Raw genomic sequence first — 17,125 nt, 5'->3', positions numbered from 1 at the left:
TGCTCTGGTGGACTTTGGGTTTTAAAGGGTTTTAATAACAACTTAATTAAAATTTAAACTGTAAGCTTGGTCAATTGTTCAAAGCAGGACACAGCAGCTTCAAGAAAATAGTTATGTTCATGTTAAAGCCGACTAGAGAGACTCCAACATAACAAGGATAACTGATGCAAAGTTAGGCAATAATATTTTATTAAATTTTCCATCTGTGGAACAAGAACAAGGCATTATTGAGGGCTACAACAGCAGAAAATTGTGTGAAGGAATTCTGAATAAATAAAAGAGCAATTGTGTTTAAAAATGTGTGTGAAAAACCACCGCATACTGTGGTCCTCTGCATCCTGGATCCTATGCTAGGACACATGGTGAGCCCGGAACATAAATGAAAGGTACACATGTACCCTCAACCTCAATCCCTCAATCTCCATCTCTGAGGTTGCTCCTTCCACCTCCACCCCAGCAGCTCCTTGATATACCTCATCCTCTATGACTGCTACTTCCTTCTCCACCTCTACAGCTGCTCCCTCTACCTTCACCATCCCTCTGTTACAATCTGAACAACTCCTCCTGTCTCTAACAACAGAAGAGGTTGGAGCTGAGAACAGGAGACTTCAGCCAGGGAAGGCAGCAGGACCAGATGGAGTATGCCCAAGGCTTCTGAAGGATTGTGCAGGCCAACTAGCTGTCCCTCTTCAGAGGGTCTTTAATTTGAGCCCTCGGCTGGAAAAAGTCTTGGTGCTGTGGAAGACTTCTTGTCTAATACCGGTGCCCAAAACAGGGCGGCTAGTGGGGCTGAATGACTATAGACTGGTGGCTTTGATATCCTATATCATGAAGACCTTGGAGTGGCTCCTTGTCCGTCACATGAGGCTGCAGTTGAGGAGGATCTTGATCTTGCCTATCAGAAACACATGGGAGTGGAAGACACGGTGCTTTACATGCTGCACCAGGCATATGCCTATCTGGATGTGCCTAGTTCGTATATGAGGATTATGTTCTTCGACTTCTCCAGTGCTTTATGACACTATATGGCCTCCCATACTGAGAGACAAGCTTCTATGTATGGGGGTGGGCCCCTCCCAGACGTCAGGATGTGTATATCAGGCTGGGGAAATGTGTTTCTGGGATACTGTAATGCAGCACTGGAGCTAGACAGGGGACTGGTCTTGCTCCTTTTCTGTTCACAGTCTACACATCGGACTTTAGAGTCACAAGACCGTCACGAGACCGTGAACAGAAAAGGAGCAAGTCCTCCACAGGGGACTCCACCAGTCCCCTGTGGAGCTCCAGTGCTGCATTCCAGTGTCCCAGAAACACATCTCCCCAGACTCAGAGTCTTGCCATATTCAGAAGTATTCTGATGATACGGCTGTTGTGGCATGTGTGCGCGGTGGACAGTAGGGGGAGTACAAGAACCTAGTGGAGACCTCCACTGACAGGAGCAAAAAGAACTATCTTCTCCTGAATACCACCAAGACTAAGGAGCTGGTGGTGGATTTTAGGAGATCAAAAGCACCATGCCAGTCAGTCTGCATTGATGGACAGGAGATAGAGACTGTACAGACCTTCAAGTACCTGGGGACGAAAAACTGGAGTGGTCTGCCAATGTGGATGCAGTGTACAGAAAAGGGCAAGTCTTTTTCTTGAGACGGCTCGTTTTGTACAATGTCTGCAGTGACATGCTGTGCGCGTTCTACCACAGTCATGGCAGGTACACTGTTCTGTGCTGCTGTCTGTTGGAGGAATGGCATTACGGACAGGCCGGTTCTGTGCTAGGCAGGGGGCTGGACCCTCTCAGAACTTTGGTGGAGCAGCAGATGTGGAGGAAGCTGGTTGGTATATTAATAATAAACACCTCTTACACAATGTACTGACTAAACAGAGTAGCAGCTGCAGTGGGAGATTAATCTCACTGCATAGTCCATAGTTTAACAGCAGTCTCCTGTCGGAGCAGACTGCCCTTTTTTTGGTGCAGTTTCAGCCAGACTTGGCAGATGGCTTGGAAAACATTCCTTGGATTGGCTGAAGCTGCCACATCCATTGCATGCACTAGCTGGTCATCCATTAACACAACACATTGGGTGGGGGAAATGCACCCCAGCACTTGCTCCATCAGTCTCTCAAAACCAGTTGGTGGATTAAAAAGTCCAAATGGTATCACCATGAACTGCCATAACCCCTTCCCAATAAAAAAGACTTGTCTTGAGTCTCGCCTCTAGCAATAGTTCCAATGGCCAGTAGCCACTCCGTAGATCAAGGGAGTCCAATGCAGTCCAGTGCATCATCAGTGTGAGGGAGAGGGTACGAGTCTTTCCAGATCACCTTGTCCAGCTTTTTGTAGTCCAAACACAACTGCCAGTTGCAATCCTTCTGCACTAAGACAAATGCTGCTGGGGATTGTTAGTTGGCTCAGTGATACGTACCGCTGCCATCTCCTTCACTTTCTGTTCAGCCACCACTTGTTTTGCCAGTGGAAGTTGTCCTGGTCGGAGGGGATGAAAAATTTTAGTGGGCATTCTCATGGTGGGCCAGGTCGGTGTGGATGCAGTTCTCATCATGAGCAGCAAAAATGTCCAGGAACTCCCCAAGCAGTTCTCGTAGTTGCTTTTGCTGGTCTTCATTCAAGTCCTCACAGCTCCTCTGTAGTAGATGATTGTTGCCTGGGTCTCCACTAACAACTCATGTAAGAACAACAACTTCAAATGAATACATCTAACTGAGCATAACTATTCACAGTCACTTTGACATGTTGCTGGGTAGCCATGCCCCCTGCGCTGCTTTGAAGTCTATATTGAGCTTTTGATTTTCTACAATGAGGTCAATGTAGACCAACAGTCTCACTGTATGGACCCAGGTTCTGTCATGGCTAGTAAGCATTCAATTTCATTTTTCATGCCTTTGTTTATTGGGTTTTACAACAAGCGTCTTTAATATTCCAGCTATGACCACCTCACCCAGTTGCTGATAAAGGTAATGGACAACCAGCCACAGAATGTGGTGGATGTGATTGAGGACTTGAGCCTTGATGTGAAGCGGTGTTTATATGAAGACCAACAGAGCTCCCTGCGAGACCTTCCACAGACTACAGCTGCTGAGCTACTGGCTGAGCAGCAGCGTCTGCTGTTTTCTCGGACCGAAGATGCTGACCAAGAGGATGAATTGGTATTTGCTACATACAGTTACACTATACATTTGTCTTGCTGTTTTGTAGAGGGAAGGGGTATTTTGATTTTTTTTTTAACATCTGATAAAGGCAGATTACATGTCAGTGTTAACAGCATTTTATTGATTATTTTCATGTGTGACAGGTGTCAAAAACTGTAAACATCAGTACGGCAGCTATTATTGAATATCTGATTCTTGAACAGGTGCTTTTGAACAAACACAAAGATCTCCTGGTTACAGACACATACAAGGCCTACCACACATGTAGAAAAAGAACTCCCACACTACTACTGGTTGTGTTTTTGAATGAATTACTAATTTACTGTACTATAGGTTCCATTTGTCCAAATGTGCGCAGTGCAGCAGTATTATGTAGGTCAAAATGGAAATATTAAATGTATATTAAAAGTACTCTCGGGTGCAGCCACATATACTCAGGGTCTTGTACTATTGACTCACTTGGCCTGAGCCAATAGGCACATTTGATGATCTATTCATAGCTGTTTCTGTGTAGACTGTGTAGGCTACAGCTATCTATTATTTTTGGAGTTGAGTATTCTACTGAATATTTCAGCGATTAATTAAGAAATCGGATGACATAGACTTTTGCATTCTTAAGTATGTTTCCAGAACTTAACATTAGACCTAGGCTATACCTACTCATCCATATTGACTTGCAACATTACACTACCACAAATACATGCATTCTAACTAGTGCTGCTGTGTTTATCTTAATTAGCTATCATGCTAACATCAATGACATTACCAGAGAATGTCGAGTAGAACACGGGCAATGATGTTATCTTGTGTCGGGGCTCCTCTAGGTGAGCCGGTCTGGTTCATAACTGGATGCTTTAGGAGTTTGCTTATTTGGTGCATTGTTTACTTGCAGTTTTACATTAATTCTTAAATTGGTTCACTCCTTAAATGTTTCCCACTGGATGCTTTCTGTTCAGATGTTTAAGCATTGACAAAGTGCTGTTGTGGTACTTTGCAATACATGCATTGCACCATGTCATCATCTTTTTTAAGCTTGAAATGATCTGAAACTTTGGACATTTCACTCTCTGCCATAGTGCCAACTTTTGATAGTGAAATGCGTTGTGTGATAGTGACTACGGTCCGTGTGAAACAATGATCCCTAGGTGGAGAAGGTCCGATAATGCAAGTGATAGTAATTAAACGACCTAGGCCTATGGGCCGAACAACAGTGCAGAGTACCTGGCCTTTTTGGAGTCTCTCGGAGGGGTGCTGAAAGGTGCTCCTACTGGGAACTCCATAATTCTGTTGGGGGACTTCAACACTCACATGGGCAACGCTTCTGTGGCCTGGGACCAACGCTGAAATCGTCTCCCCGATACGAACCCTAGTGGTGTTTGGTTGCTGGACTTCTGTGCTAGTCACAGTCTGTCCATAACGAACACCATGTTCAAGCATAAGGGTGTCCATCAGTGCACATGGCACCAGGACACCCTAGGCCGGTGTCAATGATCGACTTTGTAGTCGTGTCGTCTGACCTTCGGCAGTATGTCTTGGACACTCAGGTGAAGAGAGGGGCAGAGCTGTCAACTGATCACCACCTGGTGGTGAGTTTGATCCACTGGCAGAGGAGGAAGCAGGACAGACTTGGCAGGCCCAAACGTACTGTGAGGGTCTGTTAGGAATGTTTGGCCGAACCCACTGTCAGAGGGGTCTTTAACTCACACCTCCGAGACAGCTTCTACCAGATACTGGGGGAGGCTGGGAACATTGAGTCCGAATGGACCATGTTTTCCACCTTCATTGTCGACGTGGCGGCTAGGAGCTGTGCCCGTAAGGTTTCGGGTGCCTGTCGTGGTGGCAATCCCTGAACCTGGTGGTGGACACCGGAGGTAAGGGATGCCGTCAAGCTGAAGAAGGAGTCCCATCGAGCTTGGTTGGCTTGTGGGACTCCTGAAGCAGCTGACAGGTACCGCAGGGCCAAGCGTGCTGCAGCCCAGGCGGTGACGGCGGCATAAACCCGGGTATGGGAGGAGTTTGGTGAGGCCATGGAGAAGGACTACCTGTCGGCCTCGAAGAGATTCTGGCAAACCGTCCGGCGCCTCAGGAGGGGGAAACAGTGCTCTACCAACACTGTTACAGTGGAAGTGGGGAGCTACTGACCTCGACTGGGTGGAAGGAATGGTGGAAGGAATACTTCGAGGATCTCCTCAATCCCGTCATCACGTCTTCCATAAAGGAAGCAGGGGCTGAGGATTCGGAGGTTGATCCATCCATCACCCAAGCCGAAGTCACTGAGGTAGTTCAGCAGCTCCTCGGTGGCAAAGCACTGGGGCTGGATGAGATCCGCCCTGAGTACCTCAAGTCTCTGGATGTTGTTGGGCTGTCATGGCTGACACGCCTGTGCAACATTGCGTGGTGTTCGGGGACAGTACCCCTGGATTGGCAGACCGGGGTGGTGGTTCCTCTTTTTAAGAAGTGGGTGTTCCAACTACAGAGGGATCACACTCCTCAGCCTTCCGGGGAAGGTCTATGCCAGGGTGCTGGGGAGGAGGATCTGGCCGGTGGTCGAACCTCGGATCCAGGAGGAACAATGCGGTTTACGTCCCGGCCGTGGAACACTGGACCAGCTCTACACCCTCTCGAGGGTGTTCGAGGGTTCATGGGAGTTTGAACAACCAGTCCACATGGAGAATGCATTTGACTGGGTCCCTCGTGACATCCTGTGGGAGGTGCTCCGGGACTATGGGGTCCGGGGCCCTTTGCTGAGGGCTATCCGGTCTCTGTACAAGCGGAGCAGGAGCTTGGTTCACATTGCCGGTAGTAAGTCAGACTTGTTCCCAGTGCGCGTTGGACTCCGGCAGGGCTGCCCTTTGTCACCGGTTCTGTTCATTACTTTTATGGATAGAATTTCTAGGCGCAGCCAGAGGCCGGAGGGAGTCCAGTTTGGGGACCACAGGATTTCATCTCTGCTTTTTGCGGATGATGTTGTCCTGTTGGCTCCATCGAGCCAGGATCTCCAGCGTGCGCTGGGGCGGTTTGCAACCGAGTGTGAAGCGACTGGGATGAGAATCAGCACCTCCAAGTCTGAGGCCATGGTACTCAACTGGAAAAAGGTGGCTTGCAATCTCCAGGCCAGGGGAGAGATCCTGCCTCAGGTGGAGGAGTTTAAGTATCTCGGGGTCTTGTTCACGGGAAGGACGGAATGTGAGATTGACAGACGGATCGGGGCATCGGCAGCAGTAATGCGGTCAGTGTACCGGTCCATTGTGGTGAAGAAGGAGCTAAGCTGGAAGGCGAAGCTCTTAATTTACCGGTCAATCTACGTTCCTACTCTCACCTATGGTCATGAGCTTTGGGTCATGACCGAAAGGACAAGATCGCGGATACAAGCGGCTGAAATGAGTTTCCTCCGCATGATGGCCGGGCGCTCCCTTAGAGATAGGGTGAGGAGCTCGGTCACCCGGGAGGGGCTCGGAGTAGAGCCGCTGCTCCTCCACATCGAGAGGAGTCAGTTGAGGTGGCTCGGGCATCTGTTCCGGATGCCTCCTGGGCGCCTCCCTGGGGAGGTGTTCCGGGCATGTCCCACCAGGAGGAGGCCCCGGGGAAGACCCAGGACACGCTGGAGGGACTATTTCTCCCGACTGGCCTGGGAACTCCTCGGTGTCCCTCCGGAGGGCTGGAGGAAGTGTCCAGGAAGAAGGAAGTCTGGGTATCCCTGATTCGGCTACTGCCCCTGCAACCCGGCCCCGGATAAGCGGAAGAAGATGGATGGATGGATAATAAATCAAGTGAGATGATTATGCTTGTTTCTTTTCAAAGATGGCTTCTAGTGTCTTCTGAATGTGATCGTTTTCCAGCTGTTTACTGACTCCTGACTTTCAACCTCTTCCTAGTGGATGCTGTGATTGGCTTTGGCCTGGTGTTTACAGAGAGCAATTTGTTGTTGTTTGTACCGGCCAGGATGCTATAAAACCTGTCACAAATGGAAAAATAACTATGCTGCCTACATGCCTTTTCACCTGAAAATACATGAAAACAATATTTTCTAGGTATAATTCATATATGGAGCTAAATTTTCATAATGTGACACTACACATCCTCATCAGGTAGAATCACCTCTTCCTAATGTGAATGAGATAGGCTTCTATCTGGAGCAAGCTGGAGTAGGCCTGGGCAGAGAGGAGATGCAGCGGGTCTTCCTTGCGCTGAAGCAACTTGTTGAGTCACAGGCTCTCCTCCGCTGCCGATTGTGGGGGAAGATTCTTGGAACAGAGAGCAGCTATATTGTTGCTGAAGCTGAGTACAGAGAGGGGGAGGGAGAAGAAGAGCAGATCACAGAGGAAGCAGCTGAGGAAGAGGAGAGAGAAGTGAAGGCTCAGGACAATGAGGTGAGGAAGTGTGAAGAATCAATGTAGAATCATGTGCATTACTATTTAATGTTTTAAAAGTATATTTGATCATATTTTTTGTCTTTTATTTAGCTGGTAATACCAACTCAACACTTAATCATCTTTTCCATGTTTACCTGTTACCATTTTTTAAAAATTCAGTATTATTTACATAGTATTATTTTCTAACACTAACATTATTCCCTTTTATTGAGTATCTCCAGTTGAATCTACATTACTGTGCCGTCAATAAAACCACTTTCTGTGAGTGTTTCAGCCCACAAAACCATACTGCTAGATCAATTGACATATTATGTCAATTTTCCACCCTTAATCAGCTCTCAGCCACATGTGAACTAATTTATGCGTGACCTAAGGTTGAAATCACACAAATAATATTTTGTAGCCAAGTGTCCAGTTGTACTTGAACCCTTGCAATTTGGGCACTCTGTGTTAACCCCCAGGGGTTGACGGATGCAGTGGCGCGTTTTGTGGCATCTTCTCCTGATAACGCTGAAACCAACTTAAATTACTCCGTCAGTTTTGATTGTACAGATAAGAGCAATATATCATTAGAATCTGTAAAGGGTCTAGTTTTATTTGTATACACTCTTAATAACAATAAAACGCTGTGCTTTTGTACAATTAAGAAAGCAGACAGGGTGTGCTCCCTGTCTTCTCTGTCTGTCATCTCTCTACATAGACACAACCAGAATCTCAGTGAATACTTGCCTCATAAAAATAAGAAATATATGGATAGAAAGCTTTAAATGTTTTCTTTGAAATGAAACAATTCAAGTCGAAAACAAATCATCACTTTTTATTTAATCCGTATGAACGTAAGAAGAAGTTTCTCCTGTCTCACCTCATTATAACTAATGTGATCCCACCTTGTACTGAGCGCACTGTTCATATGGAAATGATCTGAGGAGCCAGGTAGTTCTGTACACGCCCCTAGAAATGGCATAAAATGTCAAACTTCATCATAGAATTTACTCACTTTTTCAGTGTTTGGATGATGGCACGGTACGAGAGTGAAGAAGCACTTCATATGTTCCAGACAGTGATGAATAGTTTACTTTGTCCTCAGAGGAAAAACGCGACTCAGATGATGAACGTTTGCATCTGCATTGCATTGCACTAATTCCCTCTCAGCCACATTCCTGACTGAAAGGCTCATTATGCGGGTCTTTGTCCGGGTCTTTGTCTTGTCAGGTTAATCACGTGATTATTCATGATCAGGCACACCTTCCTGCATATGTCTTTTCTAAACAAAAAAAGTGTCTTGGAAAATTTAAATCAGTGTATTGTGTTCTGTGAATGAGTGAACAAGATCACTTTCACATCATTTTGAAGCAAACACTTTTGGGTACAAGATGTATTTCTTAAAAGTCTTGAGAACCAATGTTCTGTTTGTGTTTTATGGCCTTAAAACTTAAAAATTTAAAGACTTAAAAATTTTAGTTTTTCATTAACCATGCATAAACTCTGTTTTCTCAAAAACAAAATCATGTATAAACTTGCTCACATATTATTGTAGCCCAGTGTGTGCTGATTACAGTGTTATCAGAGTTTAGCCAATATGTTTAAAATCAATTGAAAAAAGCACAAATGTCAGGACATGTCAAAACTTGTCCAGGGCCCCAAAACACCCTTAGATCCCAGAGGATTAATAGACAAAGTTATTTCTGAGTTGGTATTTTAATGTAGTATCCATCCATTTTCTTCCACTTTATCTGGAGCCGGGTTACGGGGGCAGTTGCCCAAGCACAGATGCCCACAGACTTCCCTCTCCCCAGGCAACTTCTTCCACTTCTTCCAAAGGAATGCTGAGGTATTCCCAGGCTTGCCGAGACAAACAGCTCCTCCAGCATGTCCTTCCCAGAGGGCCTACTACTGGTGGGACATGCACAGAACACCTCGCCAGAGCGGCATCCAGGGAGCATTTGAAACAGAGCAGTGGCTCTACTCCGAGCTCCTCCTGGGTGACCGAGTTCTTCACCCTATCACTAAGGTTGGGCCCAGCCACCCTGCAGAGGAAACTCATTTTGGCCGCTTGTATACGAGATCTCCTCTGGAAAAAGCAGAGATGAAATGAGAAATGGACTCCCTCCGGCCCCTGACTGCACCCTGAAATTCTGTCCATAAAAATAATACAATACAGTACAACTTTATTTATAAAACCTTTTAAAATAGCTACAGCTGACATAAAGTGTTTTACACCAAAAATAAATAAAATAAATAAATAATAAAAAGCCATAGGATATATAACAATTCAATTCAATTCAATTCAATTTTATTTGTATAGCGCCAAATCACAATACAAATCATCTCAAGGCACTTTACAAAAACTAAAACTAAAAACCCAACAATTCCCTTATGAGCAAGCACTTGGCGACAGTGGAGAGGAAAAAACTCCCTTTAACGGAAGAAAAAAAAACCTCCAGCAGAACCGGGCTCAGTTTGGGCGGCCATCTGCCTCGACCGGTTGGGGTGAGTGGATAGAGCAGAGAGAAAAGAACAGCAACAATAAACAACAAATAGACACTGCAAGTTGGTGGGGCCAGTAACTGCACATCAGCGATAAACAGCTCCAGGACCAGGGACACCTGCAGAAGGTACAGAGAGAGAGAGAGAGAGAGAGAGAGAGGGAGGGAGAGAGCACAAACTAGGGTAGAGAGAGAGCACAAGGTTAGTAACATTCAATGGTGGAATATACATGAGGTGGGAGAGAAGGGGGGGGGGGGGGGGGGGGGGGGTTAGGGTAGGGGAGCTCAGTGCACCGATGGTCCTCAGGCAGTCTAGGCCTATAGCAGCATAACTAACTAAGGGATGGTTCAGGGTTGCCTGAAGCCAGCCCTAACTACATGCTTTGTCAAAGAGGAAGGTTTTAAGTCTAGCCTTAAAAGTACAGAGAGTGTCTGCCTCCTGAACCCAGGCTGAGAGCAGGTAATAAAAGAATAAGATGAGGCATTAGAACAGAATAAAAAGTACAGTAGCAGCACAAGATCAACTATCAACAAATAATATCAGTGTCTCATGCTCGGTCAAAGGCCAGGGAATAAAAATGAGTTTTAACCCTCTGGGGTCTGAGGGGGTTTTGGGGGCCTGGACAAATTTTGACATGTCCTGACATTTGTGCTTTTTTCAGTGTCTTTTAAACATATTAATGTCTAAAGTTTAATAACACTGTAATCAGCACAAAATTGGCTAGAATAATATGTGAGCAGCAAGTTTATACGTGATTGTGTTTTTGAGAAAAAAGTGTTTACGCATGGTTAGTGAAAAACTACAATTTTTTACTCACTGAAATAAGACCATAAAACACAAACAGAACATTGGTTCAAAAGACTTTGGAGACCTGCATGTTGTAGGCTAAAGTGTAAACAATACACTGATTTAAATTTTCTAAGACACTTTTTGTCCAGAAAGGCAATATGCAAGAGGGTGTGTCTGAGGATGAATAGTCATGTGATTTACCTGAGAAGACAAAAGACGCGCATAATGAGCCTTTCAGTCAATGTAGATGGGACGGATTAGTGCAGCACAATACAAAACAATGAGGAGCCAAACGATCCTCATTTGAGTTAAAATCAGTGTTTTTATAAGCTAAACTATTTGTCTCTGTGTGGAATACAAGAAGCGCTTCTTCACATCCGTGACGCGCCATCATCCAAACGCGCAGAAAAAGTGAGTAAATTCTATGATGAAGTTTGACGTTTTATGTCATTTCTCGGGGGTGTGCACATATTTACCTGGTTCACCTGAGATTATTTACATGTGAACAGTGGACAGTGTACAAGGCAGAACCGCATTACCTGTAATGAGGTGAGACAGGAAAAAACAGACTTCTCCTTACGTTCATACGGATTAAATCAAAAGTGATGATTTCAAGCTTTCTAGCCATATAATTCTTATTTTTATGAGGCAAGTATTCGCTGAGATTCTGGTTGTTTTATTTACGCGTCTGTGAAGAGAAATGGCAGAGACAGAAAAGGCCGAGAGCGCACCCTGTCGGCTTTCTTTAAAACCTCTTAGTCACCCCGCCCCCTTTTTTGCAAATGGCCGACAACACGTAGCTAAATTAAACTAGCTGTTGTTCTTACATTTTAAGAGTTATATTGACGACCTCGGTGCCGTTTGAAGCAAAAGCGTCCCAGTTTTCTATCGGCGCGCTGTAAAATGTGAAACATGACTCCCTTCCCCCTCTAGCGTCGAGCGCTGCTTGCCCAGTGTTGTCAAGGCTACATTTACAGTAAGGAGGGGCCATTTAAAGCCCACTGTTGCATCATCTGGCACGACTTCCCATATGTTGTTGGATAGGTCTCATCATTGGCTACAAGATGCGTCAGTCACCATTTACGAACAATTTGACTGGCTAATTCTCCTGTCAATCGAAGTTAAAATATGCCCCCTGACTGGGATTTTCTCTGAGGATGTAAATTCTATTGGTTTTACCGTTACTGACGCTGCGAAACATACAAACACGTTTGATTGAGGCCTCATGTGATTCACAGAAGGTTGCTATGTCAAACTTTATTGAATAAACGGACAAAACAGCCGTAAAACGAAGCGGTTTACGGCTGGTACTACGGCTGGTAGCAGGTACTTTTTTAGTACAAGCCAGCCAGGCTCAATAGGACTCCTTCTTCAGCTTAACGACATCCCTTATCTCTGGCATCCATAACCGGATTCAGGGGTTGCCACCATGACAGGCACCAGAGACCTTATGACCACAGCTCCAAGCGGCCGTGTTAACAGTGGAGGTGGAGAACTTGGCCCATTCAGACTCAATGTCCCCAGACTCCATCGGGGTCTGGTCAGATCTCTACCGGTGATGGGAGTTGAAGACCCCTCTGACAGAGGGTTCACCCAAACGTTCCCAACAGACCCTCAAAATATATTTAGGTCTACTGAGTCTGTCTAGCTTCCTCCCTCAACCAACTCGCCACCAGGTGGTGATCAGTTGATATCTCAGCCCCGCTTTCACCTGAGTGTCCAAGACATACGGCCAAAGGTCAAATGACACGGCCATAAAGTTGATTATTGACCTCCAACCTAGGTTCTTATGCTTAAACATGGTGTTCGTTACGGACAAAGACCAAGCCTTCAAGGTCCCAGCCTTCAACCATCACCCAATCCACAATGCACCGGCCCCCTACGGCTGCTCCTGCAGGTGGTGGAGGACAGGCCCACATCACTCTTTCGGGCCCCATGGGGAGAGACCTGACCACCAGGCACTCGCATTTGGGCCTGGCTCAGATCGGGATCCCGGCTATGCCATACCGGGCGACATTGTGGCCCTGGATTTACCTTTTTCCATGAGGGGGTTCTGAACCATTCTTGGTCTGGCCTGTCACCTAGGATCTGGTTCTCTCGGGAGACCCTGCCAAAGGCATTTAGCCCCCAACAATATAGCTCCTAGAGTCATTCCGGGACTCAAACCCCTCCACCACGATAAGGTGGCGGTTCAAGGAGGAGATATAGTATCCATTACTTTTATTTCTAATTGAATATACAAGGGGCATGAGCCTAGAGAACGAAGAATGTATAACTGTATTTATTCTTACAAATAAAAGTCAGGGCTTCTGTCCTTGTAAATGTTTGAGTGTTACTAGAAATTTGTTGTATTTCACTACATTTCAAGATATAATCTTTACAGGCACAAGTTAAAAACCAATTATACATTTGCCCCAAGACCTTTTCAATTTATACAGCATATGACATCATCTGTCTTTAGACCCTTGAATCTGAGAAGGACCCCCACTCAAAATAATTATTGTATGAACTATAATTAAAGTTTTGACAATGTAACTTTTCTGATTAATTATGCTTCTGCTCTGATTTGTAATACTCTTTGTAGTATTTTATTATACCATTACCATTATTTCTGATGTGATTCTGTGTCATTGCTTTTTTTTATTTAAGGGATTTTTTTGTGAATTAAGTGTTTTTAAAGAAGTTAAAATATTTTTTTTCTGGTATTATGGGGGCTGTATTTTCAGATAGATCTACCTCCTCAGTCAACCTACAAACCCGCACCAGTGGTGCCAAAGGAGGCCATAGGAGCAGGTGCTAACAAGTTTGTTTACTATGTGTGCAAAGAGCCTGGTCTTCCTTGGGTAAGGTTACCTTCAGTTAGCCCAGCACAGATCAATATTGCTCGCCAGATTCGCAAATTCTTCACTGGCAAGCTGGACTCCCCAGTTGCCAGCTATCCGCCTTTTCCTGGGAATGAAGCAAACTATTTGAGAGCACAGATTGCTCGGATCTCTGCTGGCACACAAGTCAGCCCACAGGGTTTCTTCCAGGCTGGGGAGGAAGACGGTGATGAGGAATATGAGGCACCCCGAGACTGCTTTGACGTGAATCCAGACTTTGAGGGCATTCCAGTTGCTGAGATGGCTGAGTCTTTGTCTACTTGGGTGCATCATGTTCAGCACATCCTGCCACAGGTACAAGTCTAGTCAAGGAAGTTACATGGACCATTTTATCAGCTGACCCATGTGTTTATTTAATGTGAAAATATGGACTGTTTTAGGGGCGTTGCACTTGGGTGAACTTGGCTGTGAAACCAGAAGTTGAGGAGATGGAAGAGGAGCCTGATGAGCCAGAGCCAGAAGTTGGACCCCCTCTACTTAGTCCCCTTTCCCAAGATGCAGGTCAGCCATTGGATAGGAAGTGATCCTGATCTGATTTGAAAAAAATCTGATTTGGTTTATTCACATAGATAGAACAGGTTGTAGCTTAAAGTGAAGGCAATTTTCAGCGTTGTCATACAATTAATATAGCATTAATTTACACTAAACTAGGTAGCAAATTTAAATATATACATGTATTGAACATGAAGGTTTATTATGTCTGGTTTATGAATTATGAATATCATAAACCATCTAAATAATTTGGGGCACCAGATCCTGTTTTGGCAGATCAACCAGTCAATTAATGAGTAATACAGGATATCAGTCTGCAATCTGAGGGAGAATTCTCCCGATTCAGTGACGTATGTACTTTTTGAAATAATGATGCTCACAGTCTTTTTAGGATTTATTCAGCTATTTACAATATATGTACATGCTATTTACATAGGGGTAAATGGAGGGAGAACTGGTCAGAATAAAACTCTATAACAGTTTAATAGTAGGTTGTTTGCAGTGGTAGAAAATAAATCTTGAAATTATTTTATGTTCTGTGTTTGGGTCTGAGATCTAAACGCAGTCTAGGAGGAAGCTCTAGTAATTATGGAGACCAACTGAGATTAGTGTGAGACAACCAGCACAGCCACAGGTTACTTGCTAGTCCTCTAGTTTACTGAGGCTCGGTTCGTTCTTCTGTGTGCTGGTCCGACTGCAGTCTGCTGGCGGGAGTAAGAGAGAGTAGACGTTCCCCGGAGTCTTGGGCTTCGGTCCTGGGTCCATTCGTATCCTTTTCTCACGCTTCGTCTGACTGCTGAAGGGTCGTCTCATGGAGTTGGTTGATGTGAGATGGCCAGCTGGAGGACAGCCACACGCAGGGAGAATATGTCTTTTTTTCTCCTCTGCTGAGTAGTAAAGCACCCTCTACCTCATCTTCTCCTCAGGAAGAGAGAGGGTCTCGATGAGTCTGGAAATCTCTTAACTTTCTTTGAATCTGTCTGGAACACTGTCTATTTCTGTTCTCTTCGGGGAGTTCAGTTCCAAGTGTTCATTCTTTCCGAGTTCTCTTCAGAGAGTTATTCTCCTTCAGAGTTCAGGGTTCAGGGTGTGTTCTCAAATCTTATCCATTCTTTCAGAGTTCTCTTTCAAGCCTGCTTCAAGGTCGGGAATGTGTCTATCTGTGTAATGTCTTTTGTGTGTTGCCGCGCTGGGCGGGGGGATCCATCTGGTTCGTCCCATAACTGTGCTTGGCACGATGTGATTGGTCCAGGAAGTGCTGCATCTTTGCTGGTGAGTGGTTTAAATCTCACTGGTCATGTGTGAATCAAAGAGTAACTTATTGTGTTGTAAGTTTTAAGAATGTTTTTCTAAGATGGGAACAATTATTTCTTTGTCCACCCAGGATTGCTTAAACACATGACAAACTTAGTAACTAACCAGAGTCAATAGTTCAGCAACAACATAAATGAAGATCAATAAAACTTCATAGTTATATAGAGATTAACTGAAGGAATAACAGATAAACAATAGCACCACCTCTATATCACACCGTAAGTCTGACAATGATGCTGTGTAGAAGTCTGGTCATACCTTACATATTTAGCACTCAAAGCACAAATGTAAGAACAGGATATTAAGACTGATTTATAAGTCATTGTATAACTTTCAGGTCTTACCTGAAAAGGGAGTAGTCTTAAGGTATTTATGGCAGGAGGTGACCAGGGGGAGTCCAATGAGGAGGAGGTGGATGCACTTAATCATCCCCCACTCCGATTTTGGCGCAGTTGTTTTAACGTTACTTGACACGAATGAACGAATTTTGTAATGCACTTCTGCTTGGGCTACATTCTTTATAGGCTAATTTAGACTATAATTAGTATAATTATTGTTTAATTAAACTGATTGGACTTGATTAGGAAAGGCACACACCTGTCTATATAAGACCTTACAGCTCACAGTGCATGTCAGAGCAAATGAGAATCATGAGGTCGAAGGAACTGCCCAAGAAGCTCAGAGACAGAATTGTGGCAAGGCACAGATCTGGGAAAGGTTACAAAAGAATTTTTGCAGCACTCAAGGTGCTAAGAGCACAGTGGCTTCCATAATCCTCAAAGGAAAAAATTTGGGACGACCAGAACTCTTCCTAGACCTGGCCGTCCAGCCAAACTGAGCAATCGTGGGAGAAGAGCCTTGGTGAGAGAGGTAAAGAAGAACCCAAAGATCACTGTGGCTGAGCTCCAGAGATGCAGTAGGGAGATGGGAGAAAGTTCCACAAAGTCAATTATCACTGCAGCCCTCCACCAGTCAGGGCTTTATGGTAGAGTGGTCCGACGGAAGCCTCTCCTCAGTGCAAGACACATGAAAGCCCGCAGAGAATTTGCCAAAAAACACATGAAGGACTCCCAGACTATGAGAAATACGATTCTCTGGTCTGATGAGACCAAGATTGAACTTTTTGGTGTTAATTCTAAGCGGTATGTGTGAAGAAAACCAGGCACTGCTCATCACCTGCCCAATACAATCCCTACAGTGAAACATGGTGGTGGGAGCATCTGTTGTGGTGGTGTTTTTCAGCTGCAGGGACAGGACGACTGGTTGCAATTGAAGGAAAGATGAATGCGGCCAAGTACAGAGATATCCTGGAAGAAAACCTCTTCCAGAGTGCTCAGGACCTCAGACTGGGCCAAAGGTTCACCTTTCAACAGGACAATGACCCTAAGCACACAGCTAAAATAACAAAGGAGTGGCTTTGGAACAACTCTGTGACCGTTCTTGACTGGCCCAGCCAGAGCCCTGACCTAAACCCAATTGAGCATCTCTGGAGAGACCTGAAAATGGCTGTCCACCAACGTTGACCATCCAATCTGACAGAACTGGAGAGGATCTGCAAGGAAGAATGGCAGAGGATCCCCAAATCCAGGTGTGAAAAACTTGTTGCATCATTCCCAAGAAGACTCA

General features: G+C 45.1%; 1 protein-coding gene across 2 annotated transcripts in view; it reads left to right on the top strand.

Annotated features, from left to right (window-relative positions):
* The window catches only part of rsph4a (radial spoke head component 4A), a 32,426-nt gene that overhangs the window by 6,658 nt on the left and 8,643 nt on the right, over positions 1 to 17,125 (top strand). For both annotated transcript variants that reach the window (XM_026323758.1, XM_026323759.1), the window contains exons 2-5: positions 2,937 to 3,159; positions 7,251 to 7,532; positions 13,538 to 13,987; positions 14,074 to 14,194. In XM_026323758.1, coding sequence (XP_026179543.1) covers positions 2,937 to 3,159; positions 7,251 to 7,532; positions 13,538 to 13,987; positions 14,074 to 14,194 — 1,076 coding nt within the window. The remainder of the gene's footprint in view (positions 1 to 2,936; positions 3,160 to 7,250; positions 7,533 to 13,537; positions 13,988 to 14,073; positions 14,195 to 17,125) is intronic.

This window comes from Mastacembelus armatus, chromosome 4 (genome assembly GCF_900324485.2).
Source record: "Mastacembelus armatus chromosome 4, fMasArm1.2, whole genome shotgun sequence".
In the NCBI taxonomy this organism is placed as follows: domain Eukaryota; kingdom Metazoa; phylum Chordata; class Actinopteri; order Synbranchiformes; family Mastacembelidae; genus Mastacembelus; species Mastacembelus armatus.
Note: the sequence above shows the minus strand (reverse complement) of the source record. Positions and strands in the feature narration are given on the sequence as shown.